Raw genomic sequence first — 23,326 nt, 5'->3', positions numbered from 1 at the left:
CGCTGGGTGATTTACTTTGTTAAGAGCAATCCTTTACCATACTAAAGTTATAGCAAGTTTATATAAAAATTCATTCTTCTTGCTTGCATTGTTTCTTTGCAGAATTTAATGATGCCAAATAAAACTCCTTTTCATTTTTTTTTCTTTTCCTGTTGGAACTTTGTTTTGTATATTTAATATGGTTGCTTAAGCTGTGAAGAGAGATGCTTTTTATCCAAATTTATGGTAACATTACACAATTTACATCTCAAATTACTATTGTCAGTTATAATTCCTTTCTTTTCTTCATAAAATTCTACATCAATAACTACTACATCAAATTACAGTACTCAATACAGTAATATTAAAAAAAGCTATTTTATTATATTTCCTAAAAACCCTACAAACTTTATTAATTCAAGATGTAAAAATCTAAGAAAAAACATTGACTAACATTTGGGCCAATATAGTACATAAAAAATATAAATGTGCAACACTTACAATATGATAAAAAAAAAAGGCACTAAACTTCATTGAAAAGTAGATACCAAATGGAAACTGTCTATTTAAAGTCACTATTAGTCAACTGATTTTTTAACTAATCACATACGGCAAGGAAGGATTAATTTTTGAAATTCAAATTTAAAATTGTTCACAGTTGAAATTTGTTATCCAATTGAAAATACAGTATCAATTTCCAAATGTTAAATGAGTGAAAATTCAAGATAAGTTAGAAATTAACTGTTGATATTAGAATCAAAATTAAAGTTTAAATTACAAATGAAATTCATTGACATTTTCTAATAATTTTCATTAATAACAGATTTATAAATAGAAATAGAAAAATAAACAAAATACCCAATTTAGTGCAAAAAAGGGGAAAAGTGCTCAGTGGTAAAAAGAGGGAATTAATGCTTCTTCCAAATGAGTGTAAACTTAATAAAGTTTATTAATCCTGTGAACTTTGAAATAGTCCCCTGTGCAAATAACAAAAAGGATAGTACCTCAACTTCCTAACTATAATTAACATCATTAATGGTTAATATTAAAATTATATTAATATCAAATGAGTCTTAATTTCTTATATAGAAAAATAAAAAAAAGAAAATGATCAAATGCTACAAATATTTTATAAAAATTTAATAAAATAACTTATAAATGACTGAAACTTGATTAAATTACATCAAGAACATTCCAAATGAAATTGGTTGTGCTTTCTTTAAAAATAGACTAAGAATAATAGTCTAAAGCAGCCTTACTCAACTGGCTGTCTGTGGTTTTAGATTGCTAGCCAATTGCAAGTTTCCAAATTTGTCCTGCTTTTCATTTGGATTTCTCTCACAAATTCATGTGAGAGAAAGCCAAATGAAAAACAGGACAAATTTATATTTGATATTATTTAATATCAAATACAAATACAGGAGCGATACAAGAACAATGTCATTTGGAACAATGCATCCAAATTATGACATTATATACACCGAATTTCACAGTAATAGTTGAAGAAAGTGCAATTTCTCTCATTAATGATAAAGAATAGTTTGACTTAATAAATAAATAGCACAGTATATTATGTCCTTACTCTGTATATTTGTGTACAGACAGTAGCACAATCAATGACTCTCCGTCTTTCTCCATCAGTTTGATAATTGAGAGCATATGTTCAGATCCTGCTACAAATTAATTGAGTAGAAGGATCTGAACATATGCTCTCAATTATGAATGAACAAATGCTACAAATTAATTGAGTAGTGCTGGTCTAAAGAAATTGTTTTTAAGAAATTTATAAATACTTGAGAATGCTCTAAATTATAAGATTTTTGAAAATCATATTTAGAATTAAAACATCATATTTTGTTTTACTTTGTTTCTTAATAGAAGTTATAAATTCTGTAAATAAAAAGTAGAAAGAGAGAAAACAATAAGAATAATATCTAAATTATGATACAAGTATCGTATATAATCTGATGTATTCTATTACTTATGTTTAAAAAAGAATCAAAATATTTAACATTGCTGGCTGGCTGAGCGATTAAGTTATCAGCCTACCACTATGAGGACCTGGAACTGAATCTGGTCAGGTTGAAAATTCTAGAAAATTTCCAGGGAGTGGTGTGTCCTGGATATGTTGGATCCTGTCCCTCACCACTCGACGGACTTGATATGGATCAATGAATCAACATTAGTGGCACTCATTAGAAACATTAGAAACACTCCATTAGTTATGTTGTATAATTTTTAACATAACTTATTTTGTCAATGAGTATAAAATATGGTCAGGTCCATGGTCAGCTTGACCAAACCCATGATGGGCTTGATAAAAAGGCCTTTTAGTGCCCATAGGGCAGAAAGAGTAAAAAAAAAAATAACATTTATTTATTGAAAATATTTATAATTTTGATTTTAGTATGAAATTTAAGGAAATCTTATATAGTGTTGCATAGCATAATCTCAGCTTTCAAATTTTAATAATTTATAAATTTACTATCCAGTTTTGATGGCACTTCCCATTTGTGTTTTCTAGCTCAATAATTTTTTACTTATGCTTCTGTGTATATGATATTCCTGATGATACATAAGAAGTGCTGTCTCCTCAGTAAGAGCTATGTTTGCAAGCATTTCTGATGTAACAGTAGCCATTGTCTTTAATTTTTCTCTTCAAGTCATGGATGTCTATAGGCCCATTGCCATATTCAAAGCCCTTTAGATGCCCTACAGAAAGAAATTTGATAGTTTCAGATCTGGAGAGTTTGATGGACATGCTATGGAACCACCAAGTTCTCCAAACCAGTCGTCATTAAACGTCTGAGCAAGGAAATCACAAATGATGAACTCCATTCTATTGGAAAATTACATTCTCTTCCTGCAACTGAGGCAACACAATTCTGTAGCATGTCTAATATGATTCCCATTGTCCTGTTACTTTAGCAAAAGTTCGAGCGAATACATAATTAGCAAAAAATAGTTGAAATAAATGTGTTTACAGATGAGGCAACTTCCCATGTAACTAGAAAAGTTAACACCAATAACAATATCGTCTGGGATGCCAAGAATCTCCACACTATACATTATCTTTTGGGCTGGCAGTCCAAAAGACAATGTATGGTGTGGAGATTCTTGGCATCCCAGACGATATTGTTACTGGTGTTAACTTTTCTAGTTACATGGGAAGTTGCCTCATCTGTAAACAACCACCAGTGTACAAAGGGTTGTTTTCTAGACAATTTACAATTACTGTATATGACAAAATTCTTGATGCACAATGTAAAAAACTTTATGCAGAGTTGTGCTTGTTGAATATAATATGGATATGGGGAGGTATTTTCTCACAATCCTTTGATGTGTCAAATGGAAGATACCAGTACTTAGAGATAATCTGTGCATGGTTTTACCAAGGCTTTGTTGCATCACCTCACTGAAAAACTTTTTCCTCAGGTAATGGTTTCTTTCCATTGCTATTCTTTAAAATGTTGATACTAAGAATGAGTGCTCTTATTGCTGGATGAACTTTTGATCCATAAAAATGATTAAATTATTGTTATACTGCTATGATGTTTCCAAACTTTACATGCCAAATTACATATTTTGCTTTTTGCTGTATGGATTCTGCCATTCTTTATCAAAACAACAATCAATAATGGACCATTACTGTTATCCTTGTATAGGTAAGAAAAGTATTGAGTTGGAGAATGTGGATGTAAAACATTGTCAAAATCAGATAAGTTTAGTTAGTATGATTTGAAACTGGAGAGAATTCTATAGGACACTAGTTTTTTAAATACCTGTAGTTCATATTGGGAAGAATATAATCAAATTTTTTGTAGAGATATTCAGAGAGAATTATAAGTATCAATATATGCATATTTTGAACTTTTTGTACAGTAAAACATGGAGTTTTTTTGTTTTAATAATTTAAATATTAAAATTAGATATTTAATAAGTATAAGAGAAAATTGTTTAAAGAATTAATTAGTTTCAATTAGTAACACAATAATTTTATTGCATACATTTATAATGCATAAAATGTCATGAAAATTAATTAGAAAATATTATTTGAAATTAGTTCAAAATTGAAATAACAAATGCATCAGTTATGATTTCATAAGATATTTCGAGTATCATAATTCACATGGAGTGTGATAATCAATGAATTGAAGTAATAATTAAATTTTCAGTATTAAAACTTTTATAATCATTAGTGCAATATTTATATTTACAAAATATTTTATTCATTACAGAAACAATAATTTAAAAACGAAATAAAAATGTAATTTTAATAATAAACTGAACTTAAAAATTTAAATTTTAAAGAAATATATACATTTTTTGTGATATTTTGAAATTACACCAAGCCCTCAATGTCATTTTGTTATAACATCATCAAGGAAAGATACAAATACATTTATAGTCATTTACAATTATTATTGTTGAATTTTTTTATAAACAGTAAAATTGATCCTAAGAGGTGGAAAATAAATGCTGGAGGTTACAAGCATGATTCAATTAGAATAATAATAACTGAATTATATCTTGTTTACATCAGTTAGCCTAAGGTGAAATTGGTTTTGTTATACATCATTTCACTTAACGTCACAGTTTCCAAGAACCTATCAATGATGATAAGTGAGGACTTGCTATAATTTATCATACTTATTTAAAATATTATGCAACTAATAAAATGATAACCGTTTCTGAAATATTATGGTTATAATGAATTATACATAAAGATTACTTATTTTTATTTGAAAATTCTTAGTTTGTGCTTATTAAATTTTAAAAATTTGTTTTCTAAATAACATGTTTTAAAACTTTAATACACAATTAAAATGTCTGGTAGTTGTTATTATTTCAAAGGAAATTTTTCCTTATTTAAGATACAAAAATAGAAGTATTTTAGTATTGAGGAAAAACTAATCAAAACATGTTATGATCATTTTATTATTGAAATTATTTTTATAGAAAATAATTAAAAATAAATTAAAACATCTGAAATATTTACTTCTAATGAAATTAAATATATATTTATTATTATTATTTTTAAATATCTTTCATAAATTACAGGCATGTGTAAAAGTGGTCAAATTTATCAATCAAAATGTTGAAAAAATAAGAGATTCTTTGGATGGTAAAAATGTGGAGGCATTATTAACTGAGTTAGGTACAAGGTTTCATAGAGTTATATATGAACACCTTCAGCAGTTTCAGTACAGTTCTGTTGGTAAGAAATATTAGTTTCTTATTTAATATTATTTTATGGACATAAAAATCCACTTTACACAAATATTTCTAGGTGCAATGGTTGTTATCTGTGATGTCAATGAATACAGGAAATGTGCCAAGGAATTCCGTGTGCCTTTGTTGAACTCTTTATTTGATACCTTGTATGCTCTATGTAATTTATTAATTGTGGTTCCGGATTATTTGAAGCAAGTATGCACAGGAGATCAATTGGTAAATATGAGAAAAATTAATATAAAAACTTATACACTCTTATATGATGATTTTCAATTATGTTTCCTTATTTCAGGTGGGCCTCGATCGTGCAGTTTTGTTAAGTTTTGTTCAGTTGCGTGCTGATTATAAGACAGCCAAGTTGGTAAATCAATTCAAATGACCATCAAATGGATTTGATGAATATATACATATTTAAGTCCATTATCATTTTCCACATTTGGAACAAGTATTCCATGTATCTATAGAAAATTTCTATTTATGAATGTTTGCCATGCTGTAAGAAAGAATAAACCCTTGGGGTTTTGATAATAAAAATTGTAAATGTTCTTACAAAATATTTTTGTAATTAGTATATCATTATAGAAGGATTAGATTAATTTTAATAATAATGTGATTATGTTGTATAAAATCTTCCTTCAATTTATTCAAAATTGAAATTAGTCATCACAAAAATTATTTGTCAATAGAAAATTAATAAACTAAATTTTAATTAATAATTCTTAAATTTAAGGTTAATTAAAAATAACAATACTTAGTTATTTATAAATATGCTTCAAAGAACAGCTATTTTAGAGTTGCCACTATTTATTACAAGGTGTAAATACAACATGGACAATTGTACAGAAGAGTTGTAAATTAGATTATACATTCATAGTTAAAGAATTGAATTATGAAATTGTTTTTTGAAATTATATTTCAAGACGAACATTCACCTTTTCAATTAATTAATGAATATAATTAAAATTATTTTTTGTACGTTACGTATAAGAAAAAGCATTATACAAGGCACTGATCTAAATTTTATGTATATATTAAGAAAAAAAATTATTAATTAAATTTGTTTATTAAATTTATACATTAAATTAATTTTCTCCTAATTACATAAATTTTATACAATTATTTATTAAATATATATTTTAAATTTTATGTAATAAAAAATAATAATAATTAGAAAAATACTCCTCTTAAAATTACATAATACTAAAAAGTATTTAAAATCAATTTTAAATAGTAATGCAGTTTTAAAAATTTATACATTATTAAATTAGAAAATTCTAAAATATAAATAGAAAAATACAAAAAATTGATTTCTCTTTCTAAATCTTGATTAATGGATGTATGTTATTAAACTCAATAATATATATTATTATTATTATTTATAACAAAATATTTATTGATACCATTCATGACAATGTTTCAAAATTTAATGAAGAAATTTTTATTCATTTTTGTACAAAATATTTAAAAAGAATTAATTAAAAACTAATAATAAATAAATAATTTTATGGAATAAGGAAAGACAAAAATGTTATAAACATTTACATCATAAATTTAAAATATCTTCATTTCAATTCATTAATTCTATCTTTTTATTGGAAAATAAAATAACGAACAACTTAGAATTATTATTATTATTTTTTTGTAAATATTAATCCATCCATTACATAATAACTCATTCAATTATGTTTACTCCAGATTTATTCGGTTGGCCGGGAAAGAACGTATAAAACTACAAGTATCAGGTTCACTGCACCTCTCTTACTGGCAGTTAACAATTGGAAACTAAAAATAAAACTGGTCACCATCGCATTGATAACAAAACAGATCAATAAAAGTATATAGAGTTGACATATGTAACAACAGCATAATAATTTAATTAGGTCAGATCAGAAGTAACGGAGTTTAGTAAACACGTAGACTCGACATTTGAATGTTTAAAAGGATAGAAGCAGAAAGAGGAAAATCGGTGTTTTCTGTTAAATATAATTGTGTCAATCACGAAGTGGTTCGTAGCCATTGGTAACGTTACCGAGAAAACGCTTGTTATTTACAATATTTGACATTGCGACAGTTCCTTATTGGTGTATGGTGGTAGAAGAGCGAAAAGTGCTGGTTTTTATTTTTTTATTCCTTTTCCTACAGCCGTTTGTAGCTGCGTTATTGGCACCATGCCAACTGAGCAGAACAGAAATTCGCCGTCAAAGAAACTTCTCGACCAAAACATTGAATAAAATCGTACATTTATTAAACGTTTTAAGAAATAAAGGAAGAAGAGTTTAAATAAAAAATCGAAAATAAAAACGTATCGAGGAAAAGAAAACAATAATAAAACCGAGATATATAAATTCTAAACATGGTATTAAGTGGCGCCATCTTTAATATTTACAAAGACTATTTAAATCGTTAAGTTAACTTTAATTGTAATTTTATTATCAAAAACGCGTTAAGAGTTTTAATATAACGAAAATAGCGAAGAAATAGTATAATAAAATGTCATTTTATAAAGGTCGTCGTCAAGGACGTGCGGACACAGCCGGGAATCGGCACGTGCCGACAAAATCCAACCAATGACGAGTCGGAAACGCCGTCACGTGACTGGCGACCAATAAGAGTGTGTTATACGCTTGTAGTATCCAGGCCCATCAGTTGACAAGTTTGTGTTATTTTTCGCGAGGTTTTTATTAATTTAAAGATTTTTAATATTTAATCGAAAGTTAATATTGACACGAATCGCGGTTTTATCGGTAAGATTGTCGGCGACAACAGTCAGGTGTGAAAATGGTAAGTTGATTGTATGATTTCTTTCTGGATCTTCGGTTTCCGACATGATTGCGGAATTTAACAAGATACACTTTTAACTTACCATTTGTATTTATAAGCATTTCTCCTTCCGATATCTCATTATTTGCCCATATCCAAACGGTTTTGACAATCTGCTATGTTTTCCGTCCACTTATTAAACATTTGCTTCGTTCTCAATGTATAATCAATTACAGATCTGGCCAGAAAAGAATTTGTTTTCCTCAATTTTTCTGCTCTTGATAATTACACCATCGTTCACTAATTTGGATCTTCGTTAACATAAATAATCCATTTCAAACACGTGATAAACAATCACGCTTGTAATTGATTAATTTCTTTTCCCATAATCTTATGAGTTTTGAATATTTTATTACATTATATTTTTCTGTTTTCAATATATATATATATAAAACTTTAAAAAAATTCAAAATATAAATGATTTTTTTACACCGTATTTTATATAATTTTCTTCCCTTTAATCAAGAATTGCCATTTTTATTTATAGTACCAATCTCAATGCTAAGCAAAGCAAGCCAGCTGTTTTTAAACTGTTAACTTTTTAGGAATTGTAATCAAGATTGATAATGATCATAAAACAAAATTATACATTTAACATAATTTATGTATTAAATACTTCTTACAGTTTTACTTGCTCTGATAACAAGTACTGTACCTAGTTTCTCATTTCTAAACGATAATTAGTTTCAGATAATTAACTTATTAATAGGTATATTCTTTTATTTAAAAAAAAAGATACATGATCGGTTATAAAAGTATTTAAGTACAGTTTATGTAATGTTAGATATGGGGAATAATAAATGAAACTATAAAAAATAATGTGTGATGTAATATAACAATCGTGTATGTTTGTTTATATTAATTTTAGTATCAAGCTACTAGAACAGTTAAATTCTGTTTACAGTATGATTAACTAGATTTCGGTGCAATATGTAAAATCAAATAATGCATACAATTGCAGAATTACAATTATTGTGTAACAATAGCAAATGTTCTAGAAATTAAAATTATATTAGAAAATCAAAAATTATCAAGAATATTCATGCATAAAGAGAAGAATTTTAGGATAATGAAAAGTAATGAAAGAATTTTTATTTGCCAGTTTTATAACAAAATTAACACTGTAACAATCTTAAATTTTTTATAAGCATTTGAAAATTTGCACATCATAAAAAAAAAATACTTGTGTCAAATTGATCATATATGATTGATTTCATATGGTGTGTTCAAACAGCAATTATGATTTTTCTAATTAAGTTTTTACAATAGGACTTTTTCCTTGAAAATAAACACTTTAAAGGTTCTCACAATATAAATATTTTCGTAATTGAGTTTGTTTATAATTAATTGTGATGTTAAAATGATGTCACAAATACACAAAAAATGAGCATTGATCACAGTACAAAAATGCCTTTTTTTTAATAAAAATTAGTCAATATGAGGGAGGACCAAAAAAAACTGGAATTCTCTTTTGTATGGTAGGCTCCTAGTACAAGCTTCTCATGCTAGGTAAATGTTCAATGAATCCATCTACATCAGTTTACCAGATGGCATTGTTGTGAGAGGTTGTGCTTTGCAACAGTGAACTTTTTTTAGATTTTTTCAGTGTGTTTTCTATCTGTTTCTTTGATGTGAGAAGGATTATGCATTTAGAATTTGTTCCTCCAAGTCAAATGATCAACCAGTGTTTTTATCAAGAAGTTTTGAGAAGGTTGCATCAAGATTTGCAGAACAATCTGGAGTTATGGCAAACAGCTGACTGGGTTTTCCGTTATGACAACAATTCTGCCCATACTGTTTTTGGCCAAAACTGGTCAAACATTCAGAGCAGTATGTTCTTCACCCTTCCTGTTCATCCAATCTTGTCCCATGTGACATTTTTTTTTGTTTTCACAGATGAAAAAGTCCTCAAAGGAAAAAAAAAAGATTTTCCAATATGGATGAGGTGAAACAAAAAAAATGGCAGAAACTAAAAGGCATCAAAACTGATGAATTCAAACACATTTTTGAGCAATAGAAAAATGTCTTGATAAGTGCATTGTATCAGAGTACTTTTAAGGAAACTGAAGTTTGAACATGTGAAAATAAATACACAATTTTTTATAAATAAATTCCAGTTCTTTTTGGATTCCCCTTATATGTGACTATAAATTTTTGAATAAATATTAACATAGTGTATTTATTCTAATAAATAGTGCAGCTGCAAGGTGAAAAAGTTATTGACTATAGTGATAAATGTGCTATCTATTGGAGGAAAATAAAATTTATGGTAACTGAAAAGTTTCACATTTTATTCAGTATTGTCACTCTTACTGTATGTTGAAATAAATGCGTGTGTGTTGCATTGTTGTTTAAATATTAATAATAGTGAAAATAGTTACTGAATTTGTTCCATTAATAGTTGCCCATGATATAAGATGCATTCCAATAATGCAGGTTTGCATACATAGATGCAGAGATATAAGATGTGACTTACATATATGCTTTTTAGATTATATACAAAGGCTTTTGACAGATGTCAACATGAAAAGATGATCCAGGCACTGCAGAGAATTGGCATTGATAAAGACATCAGAATCATCAGCAACCATACAGGTCAGGGTAGAAGGTCAACTGAGAGCAAATTCAGGGGTGTATGACGAGGCTGCGTATTATCTCCACATATACTATTATCTTCAACATACACTATGAAAATATTTTTTTCAGAAGCATTAGTTGATCTTGACATTGGCATCAAGATCAATGGAGAATATTTGAATAACATTGTTATGCTGATGATACAACAGTACTCTCCACAAATTTTAAAGACTTTCAGATGATGCTAGATCAAGTCAGAACTCAAGTGAAAATTATGGTTTAGATCTCAATATTAGAAAGATCAAATATATTGTAATAAGTCAGACATCAACTCATGGCAAGTTGATGGCTGGATCAAAAGAAATTGAAAGAGTAGAGAAATTTAATTACTTGGGAAGTGTCTTGAATGATAAGTGGGATCATGATATAGAGATCAGAGTGCAAATAGAAAAGACATGAAATGTTTTCATGAAAATGAGAAAATTGCTATGTCCAAGAAACCTAATCCTTGATATGAAAATTAGAAAAATCAGATGCTATGTGTTTCTGGTGCTATTGTATGGAGTTGAACTTTGGACCATATCCAAAACATCTGAAAAGATGATCAAAGCCTTTGAAATGTGAATTTTACCAAAGGCTTCTAAGAGTATTCTTGGTAGAACATAAGACCAATGTAGAAATATTGCGATGAATGGAAAAACAACAAGAATTGCTCAACACCATCAAACAAAAAGTTGGAATACTTTGGCCATGTGATGAGAAATGGTGTCAAGTACTGAATCCTACAACTCATTATACAAGGGAAAATCTCTGGTAAAAGAGGGCTAGGACAATGTTGAATCTCATGGCTGAGAAACCTGAAGGACTGGTGTAAAATGACTTCAGAAAACCATTCAGAAGAGCCAGCAATAGAAATACAATAGCTGTGATGACAGCTAACATCTGGAATGGATGGGGCACCAAAAGAATAATAGTTGCCCTCAAATAATCCAGTTCCAAATAATATAATCTAATTCCCAAAGAATAGAATTAATAGTTAATGTCAAACGATTTGCTGAATTATCTGGCTATTTTTGGGCTATGTTATTATGTTGGCTAGTTATTTTATAATAATAATAATAAATTTATTTGACATATAAATGAATACAGCATCAAAGGGGGAAAGATAAAACAAAAATTCTTTTAGCTCAAAATATCTAATTTCATTAACAACTTGTTAAATTTTAACAACTCCAAAAGTTTGAATAAGAATTACCAGACAACATTCTTATGTACTCCCTGTATATGTTATTTCCACATTTACAGAACATATGATAACACCAGTCACGATAACTACATAATTGATTACAAATTATAGACACCAAAGAACCATTTCTTGACATAACACAATTCATCCTCAACCTTGCTATTTGTTTTTAAACCACAATAGAGAGTCCACCATCCCTGACTAGTTGTTTTATTTATATATATGATGCCGAAATACAGTCGACCCTCTATAACACGGGTTCATATAGTTCGGATTCCTATATGACGGTGAAAAAATTGTGACAGTATTCATACAAACATNATTTTTATTTTATTTTTAAAATATTTTGTTGTAACCTCTGCATTTTTTTATGATTAAAGAAATGTTAAATTAACTAAAATTTTAAAGTATTGGAATATGATATAATAATTTTATAATCCCAATAATTTATTTTGCTAAGTACATAAATGTTTGAAATAATTTTCATTACTTATTTACATTTCCAATGTAATCTGATTTTAAAGAATGAAATATAAGTAATAAATAATTAAAAATTTTTGGAAACAGTTATATCTTAAGAACTTTTTTATGAGTATTATCGAGAGATGCAAGTTTATTATTATTTCTGTTCTGTATTTATTTTATATAAAATATTTTGAAACTGAAATTTATCCAATTGCTATGGATGTTCAATTTGTAAAGAATCATCTATTTGATTTGTTTTTCATGTTACTTAATTTTCTATTATTATAGAAGTTTTTTTCAGAGTTCAGATGATGAACACTGTTTCTTCATCTTTCTTCCACCCATTTTTTGATGTCTTTCACTTTGATGAGCTCACTGTCATTTCTTATCGTTTTTTCATTTTTCCATAAAAAATTGTTTTCAAAAGCTGTCTTAATGACCCATGAACAATCTGTCTTGCAAAAGTACTGTTTTTCTTTTTGTTATTCTCACTGTCAAACATCTTTTTGTTTTAAATTTTTTAAATACCTCTTTGTCACTCTGATTCTTCCCATCTTTCTAAAGTATCACATGTTAAAAACATTTAGTCTTATTTTCTTAGTTACTGTTCAGTATCCATTAATATGCTTTATTATTATTATTATTGTTGTGTTTAGTGGGTTATACTCGGTACACACCGGTGGCTGTGTACTATGCCGGACCAGAGTCAAGGCATAGCAACCNTTGTGAAAAGTTACTAGATAAATATAATATCAAATTATTGAATCATTAATTAATTAATTTGGTAATTGATATTAAACATAATATTTTGCAATCTATTGGTAAATTTAATGATTACATAATTTAGAAATATCTGGAAAAACAGTGTCCAAAATAGATTAAAAGATTTAAAACTCATAATATTTGTCTAATGCCTAAGTACATTGTCATGTCAATTATTCTATCTGAAATCTCATGTTTGGAAAGATGACTTCAATTGTCAACAGAACAGATAGCTCATAGAATTGCTGTTCAGATTTACAAATGAAAGTGTTTGAAACTTAGTATAGAATAACTTTAAATGGAAATTCAAATTTCTGTTCAGTAATTTGTCCTATAACAATCAATAGGACACAACACTGTTATAAAAAAAGGTTTTATGGATTGTTGTTATTGAAAATATGTTAATTTTATAAATTTTCATTTATACTTTGTACAAATAATTCAAATATATCAAAGAATTTGAATCTATTAAATAAAATGCAATTTTTCTGTGTACAATAATAGATAAAATGTTAATTGAGAGATGAGTTTTGATTGCTGTTGAAGATGAATGCTTGATTCAAGTTTCATATGTTGTGGCCATTATATAATGTTTTTCTATGGAGAATTATTAATGTGTCAGGAATATTCTTGGAAAAAAATCTAGAAATTAAAATTATATTAGAAAATCAAAAATTATCAAGAATATTCATGCATAAAGAGAAGAATTTTAGGATAATGAAAAGTAATGAAAGAATTTTTATTTGCCAGTTTTATAACAAAATTAACACTGTAACAATCTTAAATTTTTTATAAGCATTTGAAAATTTGCACATCATAAAAAAAAAATACTTGTGTCAAATTGATCATATATGATTGATTTCATATGGTGTGTTCAAACAGCAATTATGATTTTTCTAATTAAGTTTTTACAATAGGACTTTTTCCTTGAAAATAAACACTTTAAAGGTTCTCACAATATAAATATTTTCGTAATTGAGTTTGTTTATAATTAATTGTGATGTTAAAATGATGTCACAAATACACAAAAAATGAGCATTGATCACAGTACAAAAATGCCTTTTTTTTAATAAAAATTAGTCAATATGAGGGAGGACCAAAAAAAACTGGAATTCTCTTTTGTATGGTAGGCTCCTAGTACAAGCTTCTCATGCTAGGTAAATGTTCAATGAATCCATCTACATCAGTTTACCAGATGGCATTGTTGTGAGAGGTTGTGCTTTGCAACAGTGAACTTTTTTTAGATTTTTTCAGTGTGTTTTCTATCTGTTTCTTTGATGTGAGAAGGATTATGCATTTAGAATTTGTTCCTCCAAGTCAAATGATCAACCAGTGTTTTTATCAAGAAGTTTTGAGAAGGTTGCATCAAGATTTGCAGAACAATCTGGAGTTATGGCAAACAGCTGACTGGGTTTTCCGTTATGACAACAATTCTGCCCATACTGTTTTTGGCCAAAACTGGTCAAACATTCAGAGCAGTATGTTCTTCACCCTTCCTGTTCATCCAATCTTGTCCCATGTGACATTTTTTTTTGTTTTCACAGATGAAAAAGTCCTCAAAGGAAAAAAAAAAGATTTTCCAATATGGATGAGGTGAAACAAAAAAAATGGCAGAAACTAAAAGGCATCAAAACTGATGAATTCAAACACATTTTTGAGCAATAGAAAAATGTCTTGATAAGTGCATTGTATCAGAGTACTTTTAAGGAAACTGAAGTTTGAACATGTGAAAATAAATACACAATTTTTTATAAATAAATTCCAGTTCTTTTTGGATTCCCCTTATATGTGACTATAAATTTTTGAATAAATATTAACATAGTGTATTTATTCTAATAAATAGTGCAGCTGCAAGGTGAAAAAGTTATTGACTATAGTGATAAATGTGCTATCTATTGGAGGAAAATAAAATTTATGGTAACTGAAAAGTTTCACATTTTATTCAGTATTGTCACTCTTACTGTATGTTGAAATAAATGCGTGTGTGTTGCATTGTTGTTTAAATATTAATAATAGTGAAAATAGTTACTGAATTTGTTCCATTAATAGTTGCCCATGATATAAGATGCATTCCAATAATGCAGGTTTGCATACATAGATGCAGAGATATAAGATGTGACTTACATATATGCTTTTTAGATTATATACAAAGGCTTTTGACAGATGTCAACATGAAAAGATGATCCAGGCACTGCAGAGAATTGGCATTGATAAAGACATCAGAATCATCAGCAACCATACAGGTCAGGGTAGAAGGTCAACTGAGAGCAAATTCAGGGGTGTATGACGAGGCTGCGTATTATCTCCACATATACTATTATCTTCAACATACACTATGAAAATATTTTTTTCAGAAGCATTAGTTGATCTTGACATTGGCATCAAGATCAATGGAGAATATTTGAATAACATTGTTATGCTGATGATACAACAGTACTCTCCACAAATTTTAAAGACTTTCAGATGATGCTAGATCAAGTCAGAACTCAAGTGAAAATTATGGTTTAGATCTCAATATTAGAAAGATCAAATATATTGTAATAAGTCAGACATCAACTCATGGCAAGTTGATGGCTGGATCAAAAGAAATTGAAAGAGTAGAGAAATTTAATTACTTGGGAAGTGTCTTGAATGATAAGTGGGATCATGATATAGAGATCAGAGTGCAAATAGAAAAGACATGAAATGTTTTCATGAAAATGAGAAAATTGCTATGTCCAAGAAACCTAATCCTTGATATGAAAATTAGAAAAATCAGATGCTATGTGTTTCTGGTGCTATTGTATGGAGTTGAACTTTGGACCATATCCAAAACATCTGAAAAGATGATCAAAGCCTTTGAAATGTGAATTTTACCAAAGGCTTCTAAGAGTATTCTTGGTAGAACATAAGACCAATGTAGAAATATTGCGATGAATGGAAAAACAACAAGAATTGCTCAACACCATCAAACAAAAAGTTGGAATACTTTGGCCATGTGATGAGAAATGGTGTCAAGTACTGAATCCTACAACTCATTATACAAGGGAAAATCTCTGGTAAAAGAGGGCTAGGACAATGTTGAATCTCATGGCTGAGAAACCTGAAGGACTGGTGTAAAATGACTTCAGAAAACCATTCAGAAGAGCCAGCAATAGAAATACAATAGCTGTGATGACAGCTAACATCTGGAATGGATGGGGCACCAAAAGAATAATAGTTGCCCTCAAATAATCCAGTTCCAAATAATATAATCTAATTCCCAAAGAATAGAATTAATAGTTAATGTCAAACGATTTGCTGAATTATCTGGCTATTTTTGGGCTATGTTATTATGTTGGCTAGTTATTTTATAATAATAATAATAAATTTATTTGACGGGGGAAAGATAAAACAAAAATTCTTTTAGCTCAAAATATCTAATTTCATTAACAACTTGTTAAATTTTAACAACTCCAAAAGTTTGAATAAGAATTACCAGACAACATTCTTATGTACTCCCTGTATATGTTATTTCCACATTTACAGAACATATGATAACACCAGTCACGATAACTACATAATTGATTACAAATTATAGACACCAAAGAACCATTTCTTGACATAACACAATTCATCCTCAACCTTGCTATTTGTTTTTAAACCACAATAGAGAGTCCACCATCCCTGACTAGTTGTTTTATTTATATATATGATGCCGAAATACAGTCGACCCTCTATAACACGGGTTCATATAGTTCGGATTCCTATATGACGGTGAAAAAATTGTGACAGTATTCATGCAAACACGCTAAAAAAACTCGTATAATTCGGTAAAACATCGTCGCCGACTCATGTTGTGACAGGATTGGTCGAATCTAGACTAATAGCGGATATTGTACAAACCATTAAGTTTAAACGAGCAGTGGACCTACTAAAACCATTTATTATTTAATGTCCATAAAAATTATATTTATATTAAATGACGTCTCCAAAGTTCAGCGAATTTTTCACAGAAAAATAATTTATCAGGAAACGCGCCCACCATTTGATGCCCCGCTCCACGACAAAAACAAATTTAAGCAATGGTGTCGTCGAACGGTGCACACTCAGTAAGTAATCCTACAATTTTTTGTTTATAGCATAGTTTATATGGATTATTCCCAAAAAATTATACATATTTTGGAAATGTTGAGTCAAATTAGTCCAGAATTGGTTAATTTTATGGAAGAAAACCTTTCAAATAGCCGTAGTTCATAAACTGCATATGTGCCGGGCTGTGATTGGCTCATGTATTTAAGGACTCTTAGAACATCAATTTCATAAAGAACAGAACATATCTACCATGTTATAGGGGGGTTGACTGTAATAGTTACCCTCTAATAGTAATCACCCACTAATAAACAATCACAGTTGCAAACTGAAAAAGTTAATACAGACCACTATTACAATAAATAAGCATACAGTATACATGTTTGTAAATGATTACTATAACAAAAAAAAAATTCATTGTAGTTTTAATGATTTAAAAAAAATTCACTTAAGTGATATGAAGTGTATAAAATTGTGTGCATTCACATGTTTTACTGACTATATCCATCAGTCTTAATATAGGTATGATGGAAAGGCTTTAAGAGTATAGTCCTGCCAAGTTAAAGATTGTAAAAAAGTATCTCTTGTTTGAACTCAAACTCGATCATTTATTCATTTACCAACAATAAGCCAAACTTGCCTGAAACTGACTGTAGGAGTTTGTAAAACATTTCCATCTGATTGTAGTGATGTCAGATTGTATTTCAAGAGTTCATTGTTTCTTTTGATGTAAAAGGTGCATTGGCATTTTTCAACTGGATCCATGATTGATTTGACAAACTACTCCAGCTTGCTCAATGAAAAGGGTGAACTGTAAAATCTATATAAGTTTACTCATAAATGACTTGTGTTGCCCTATGAGAGTTTATACACTGAATCTGAATTTTCTGTAAATAAAGGGATGCTTACTGAGAACTAAACACAATTGTTAGTAGCTTTACTACATACAAGTAAATGATACTATTTAGAGTCAGGATGGAATTGCAAATCACCAGCTCCATGTTAACTAACTATTGAAATGCATCTCAAATAAAAGCTAGCTCTTGAAGAAAGAAAGAAAGAAAGAAAAAAAAAATGGAGAGAGAAAAGCAATCAGATGTTCAGCAAAATATGTAAAAAAACCAAATTGCAAATGAAATTTAAGCTGCAGAAGAAAACCTTTGGCAGACCAGTGGAACTTAGAAGAATTAAAAACCAAGTTAAAGCTATGAAAACTGAGAAATAAAATATGAAAAAATAAAACTATTTCATGCACTTTTATTTCCTATTTAACTTATTGTTGATAGCTATTTTGATATGCAGTATACATCAGGAAAAATTGTGGAAGTGATTAGAGAAATCAAAATTAAAAAATTTAAAATTGGTAGACATTCCAATTAGGTTTGTTTCATTCCATGTTTGAACTTGTTATGCAAAAAGCTTGATCAGAAATATAGCTGTGGCTGGTTGTTAGATATTTTCATATATGTATATTATTTGTTGTTATATTAATTTCCAGCTCCTTTATAATATTCACTTTAATCTTGTACGTACAGTGGAATCTTTTTGCATCATTTCTAGTACTTTGCTTTTCTGCATATATTGTCTGATTTGTTTGGTCCTGAAACTAGCCCCCTATAAATAACACTATTTTTTCTGCAGCACCATTGGTCCTCACAACTATCATTTTATTGTAAAGATCATTGAAAAATTATGGTTCTGATTCAAACTTTAAAAATGTGGGAAAATGTTAAACTATGACTTATCAGCTCAGGAGAACAAATGAATGGTAATCTTGAATGAGTTAAAAAAATTTGATGATGCTCATGTTGCCTGGATGCATGTGTGTTAAAAAATTGAGTTATCTACAGCCATAACATAACTCAACCCCCAAAACTCAAAATAACTAAAAAATAGTATAAGTAATTAAATATAACCATAAATAAAACTTTATCTTGCTAACTCACATGTTTAGTTTGTTTTAGTGTCTTTACCAAAGAGAGGTCCTGGAACCTTAATTACTACAAATAAATAAATATAAATATGCTTTGCAGTATAATTTTATAATAGTGAGTTAATAACTTTTTTAAAAAGTAAAAACTTGAAATTTGGCGATAGATCATCATCTCGTGAAAATCTATCATACTCCACTCTCCAAAAGTTTGAATAAGAATTACCAGACAACATTCTTATGTACTCCCTGTATATGTTATTTCCACATTTACAGAACATATGATAACACCAGTCNATCTTGCTAACTCACATGTTTAGTTTGTTTTAGTGTCTTTACCAAAGAGAGGTCCTGGAACCTTAATTACTACAAATAAATAAATATAAATATGCTTTGCAGTATAATTTTATAATAGTGAGTTAATAACTTTTTTAAAAAGTAAAAACTTGAAATTTGGTGATAATCATCAGTAATTTTGACTCGTGAAAATCTATCATACTCCACTATAAGTTGGCCAAGTCTGCTCTAGTGGAAACTGTATGAAGAAGACCAACATATTGAGGGCAGAGTGCCTAGATATGTCATCTTAATCACCTGGTTACTCCATTATGGGTTTAGTTGGCCTAAAAAAAGCCTTGTTAGTACCCACAAGGCAGAAAGAGCCAAAAGAAGGAAAAAAAAACAGTTCTTACTGTTTTGCACACCCATACTTGCAGAAAGTTTTTCTTTTTACAGACAACTGTACATCACATTCAAAGGATTCATCATTTCTGATAAATGTAAAAATTATACAGTACCTAGCTAATTTACAAGTGTTTTCCAGCTCTTTGATTGAGGGATAATAAAGTAACAGCTATATAACTGGCCATCAAAAGTTAAGCATGGATCACAAAATGACAATATTTTCAAAACCACTCAAACAAATTTATAAAATTTTCATAGGGTTATATACATATTTTAGGTATACATTGCTTACATTTGAGAAAAAATGAGTGATTGTTAACAGAAAAAAGAAAAGATTAATGCAAGTAAAAATAAATGTGAATACGAAAAACAGAGGTTTGAATACAAATGTTGAGGTCAATATGGAATGTGAAATCCTCTAGCATTAATGCAAGTTTGAGGATTTGTGGAGGGGGTATGACAGCTGAAACATATCTCCCTAGAGCATTCCATAGATGTTCTATGGGATTGAAATTTTGAGAATATGCAGGCCAATCCATTTGTTCTATTTCATCTTCATAAAGGTATTGGTCAACCTGTCTTACTTAATGTGGACAAGAAGTATCATCCAATAAAATGAAACCTTCTTCAGTTGCACCATATTTGACATAGTGGTCTAGTATCTCATCCAATACCTGTGAGAAGCACCTGTAGGTGGGCACCTGTGATCAGGTATCACAGGTGTCCACCTAATGAAAACCCAGCTCAGACAGTCTTTCTATCATCACTAAAAGCATGACTTTCCATTATGTTCTGTGGTTTGTAATGTGTTCCAACCTCCCTCCAGATTAATATAAGCCTGCTGTCAGATTCCAGAAAAACCTAGACTCATTTGTGAACAGGACATGAGTCCATTGTTATCAAGTCCAGCCTACATACTCCTGATGCTATTTCAGGCAGACCTGCTGTCTGGAGGTTAAAGGCACACATATTGCTGGCCAAGGAATAGTCTAGCCTTGTAACAGTTGAGACAGATAACTGCCTTCCTGAGAATGACACAAGGCTAGCATGCAACGTTTCTTTTAGTTAGGAGCCATTATTATGTACTGTTGCACAATAACATTACTGTTTTTTTGTTCTTTATTATATACAGTGTCCTTTCAGCAGAAATAGTGCTCTCTGGGAATTTGGTATTTTCCTAGTGTCCATTTGCATATTTACATACATTTGCATAATTTTAAGGGGTAAATGTTAGTTCTCATATTAAATTATACATATACAGTAATTTTCATTAAGCTGTAATGCTATTTAGGCTTTTATTTAGCTTTTTGTGATCTGTGCTTAACTTTTGACGAGCAGTGTAGAAAGTGCCTTATACAAATAGCTATTTGCTATTGTATAAGGCACAATCTATATAGCTTACAATAAATGTTAAAAAAAATTAAAAGACTAAAAATAAGTTAAAAACCAACAAATAAATACCTGCACAATTATTCGGTTTAATAGATATTTATAGATAAAATTAAGTAAATAATAAAATAAAAAGGATAAAAGATTAAAATATTTTCAAAGGAAATTTTTTTAATTCAGAAATAAGATCATTTATAAAAGTTATAGAACTGGTGCATGAACCACTGATTGACTTTTTCTTCACTTTTAACAAAGAAAAGAAAGTCAATTGGCAAGCGCCAAATTCGACAGAGGTAGCTGTTTTTGAGCCAAGATGGCTGCCGAAACAGGTAAGGAGCCGACCACGTCGTCACCGTTAGAAACTGAATCCACGTGTTTGCTCAGGCACTGAACAAACGTGGTCGGTTTCTTACCCGTTTCGGCAGCCATCTTGGCTCAAAAACAGCGCCCTCTGTCGGTTTTGGCGCTTGCCTATACATTCAGTAGTGGTTTACTTTAATGGACTCTTCCAATTAGATTAACTCATTTTGCCAGATTTCACTTAAAATATACTGTATTCATCATTTAAATTTTTTTTCTTTTTAAAAATGTTTATTGTTCTACAGATTACAATAATTTTAAATGATTTTATATACTGTACTGGATTTTAATTTTTTCTGATTTCTTAAAAAAATTTTTTTAAACTGGAATATTTTACATAGGTAAAAAAGTTATTTTAGTTACTTAATATTTATTTTTTTATAGTTGTAATCCCTTTTTTTCTATTTTAATTCATACTTTTAGATCATACAGTAGAGCGTCGATTATCCGAATCAATTGGGGACGGGTTGTTCGGGAAAAAAAAATCGATATTTCGGATAGCCGATTATGCACGAAAAAATATATTAACCTATCCCATGTTGAAATTTTTCTCCGTTGCGTGACGCTTCGCGTTGAATTTTCGTCGATGTTAAGGCTGTGTACACACTAGGCGTTTTTCAACGCGCGCTTTTAAACGCGCGTTTTAAAGAACCAAGAGTTCTATGTAGGCGTACACACTCAAACGCCAAGCGCGCGTTTATAGATTTTTGTTAAAACGCGCGTTTTGCGAGCGCTTTACGGGCGCTTTGAGATTTATGTGCTGCCATGTTACCGTACATGCGATCGCGCGTTTTGCGGGCGTCAGCCGAGCGCTTTGAGATATATGTGCTGAAATGGAGAACGATCATTTCGATGCTGATCTATTTATTGATGAAATCTAAAAGAGACCAACCATCGTCAAAGGATTTTATAGATATTTTAAAAGAATTAAAAAACTTGAATTTATTTNCCAGATACGTATACCATCATGGCAACTTATCTCTGATTCCAGCAAACAAAAGAAAGGAAACAGTAGGGACGCACGTTCTAACCTAACCTATTCTAATAAATTACCATAATTATTACCAACCAAATTATTAGAATAGGTTAGGTTAGGTTAGAACGTGCGTCCCCACTGTTTCCTTTCTTTTGTTTGCTGGAATCAGAGATGAGCCGCCATGACAGTATACGTATCTGGACTGTAACCAATACGACTAATTAAAATTCATAACTGGTTTGGAAAACATCTTTTCAATCATAATGACCAAATTATTATTGTATTTTTTAAATCTCACAACTCGACAAATGTAGGATTATCATACAGGATATATGTTTAAAAGGTTAAATTCCAGATACGTATACCATCATGGCAACTTATCTCTGATTCCAGCAAACAAAAGAAAGGAAACAGTAGGGACGCACGTTCTAACCTAACCTATTCTAATAAATTACCATAATTATTACCAACCAAATTATTAGAATAGGTTAGGTTAGGTTAGAACGTGCGTCCCCACTGTTTCCTTTCTTTTGTTTGCTGGAATCAGAGATGAGCCGCCATGACAGTATACGTATCTGGACTGTAACCAATACGACTAATTAAAATTCATAACTGGTTTGGAAAACATCTTTTCAATCATAATGACCAAATTATTATTGTATTTTTTAAATCTCACAACTCGACAAATGTAGGATTATCATACAGGATATATGTTTAAAAGGTTAAATTCCAGATACGTATACCATCATGGCAACTTATCTCTGATTCCAGCAAACAAAAGAAAGGAAACAGTAGGGACGCACGTTCTAACCTAACCTATTCTAATGAATTACCATAATTATTACCAACCAAA

At 29.5% G+C, this 23,326-nt stretch overlaps 2 protein-coding genes across 2 annotated transcripts in view; both read left to right on the top strand.

The window, feature by feature from the left end:
- LOC111620096 (exocyst complex component 5-like) overlaps positions 1-5,817 on the top strand; it is a 49,434-nt gene extending 43,617 nt beyond the window's left edge. The window contains exons 15-17 of the mRNA XM_023361940.1: positions 5,041-5,197; positions 5,270-5,430; positions 5,507-5,817. Of these exons, the coding sequence (XP_023217708.1) occupies positions 5,041-5,197; positions 5,270-5,430; positions 5,507-5,593 (405 nt within the window). The 3' untranslated portion in view covers positions 5,594-5,817. The remainder of the gene's footprint in view (positions 1-5,040; positions 5,198-5,269; positions 5,431-5,506) is intronic.
- Positions 5,818-14,375: 8,558 nt separating this feature from the next.
- The window catches only part of LOC111620082 (upstream-binding protein 1-like), an 81,873-nt gene continuing 72,922 nt past the window's right edge, over positions 14,376-23,326 (top strand). Inside the window, exon 1 of the mRNA XM_023361926.1 lies at positions 14,376-14,562. Coding sequence (XP_023217694.1) covers positions 14,376-14,562 — 187 coding nt within the window. The remainder of the gene's footprint in view (positions 14,563-23,326) is intronic.

The sequence above is a fragment of the Centruroides sculpturatus genome, unplaced genomic scaffold, assembly GCF_000671375.1.
Source record: "Centruroides sculpturatus isolate CEXI.00-Female unplaced genomic scaffold, Cexi_2.0 scaffold131, whole genome shotgun sequence".
In the NCBI taxonomy this organism is placed as follows: Eukaryota; Metazoa; Arthropoda; class Arachnida; order Scorpiones; family Buthidae; genus Centruroides; species Centruroides sculpturatus.
The sequence above is the reverse complement of the archived record's forward strand: the minus strand, read 5'-3'. Positions and strand labels throughout refer to the sequence as shown.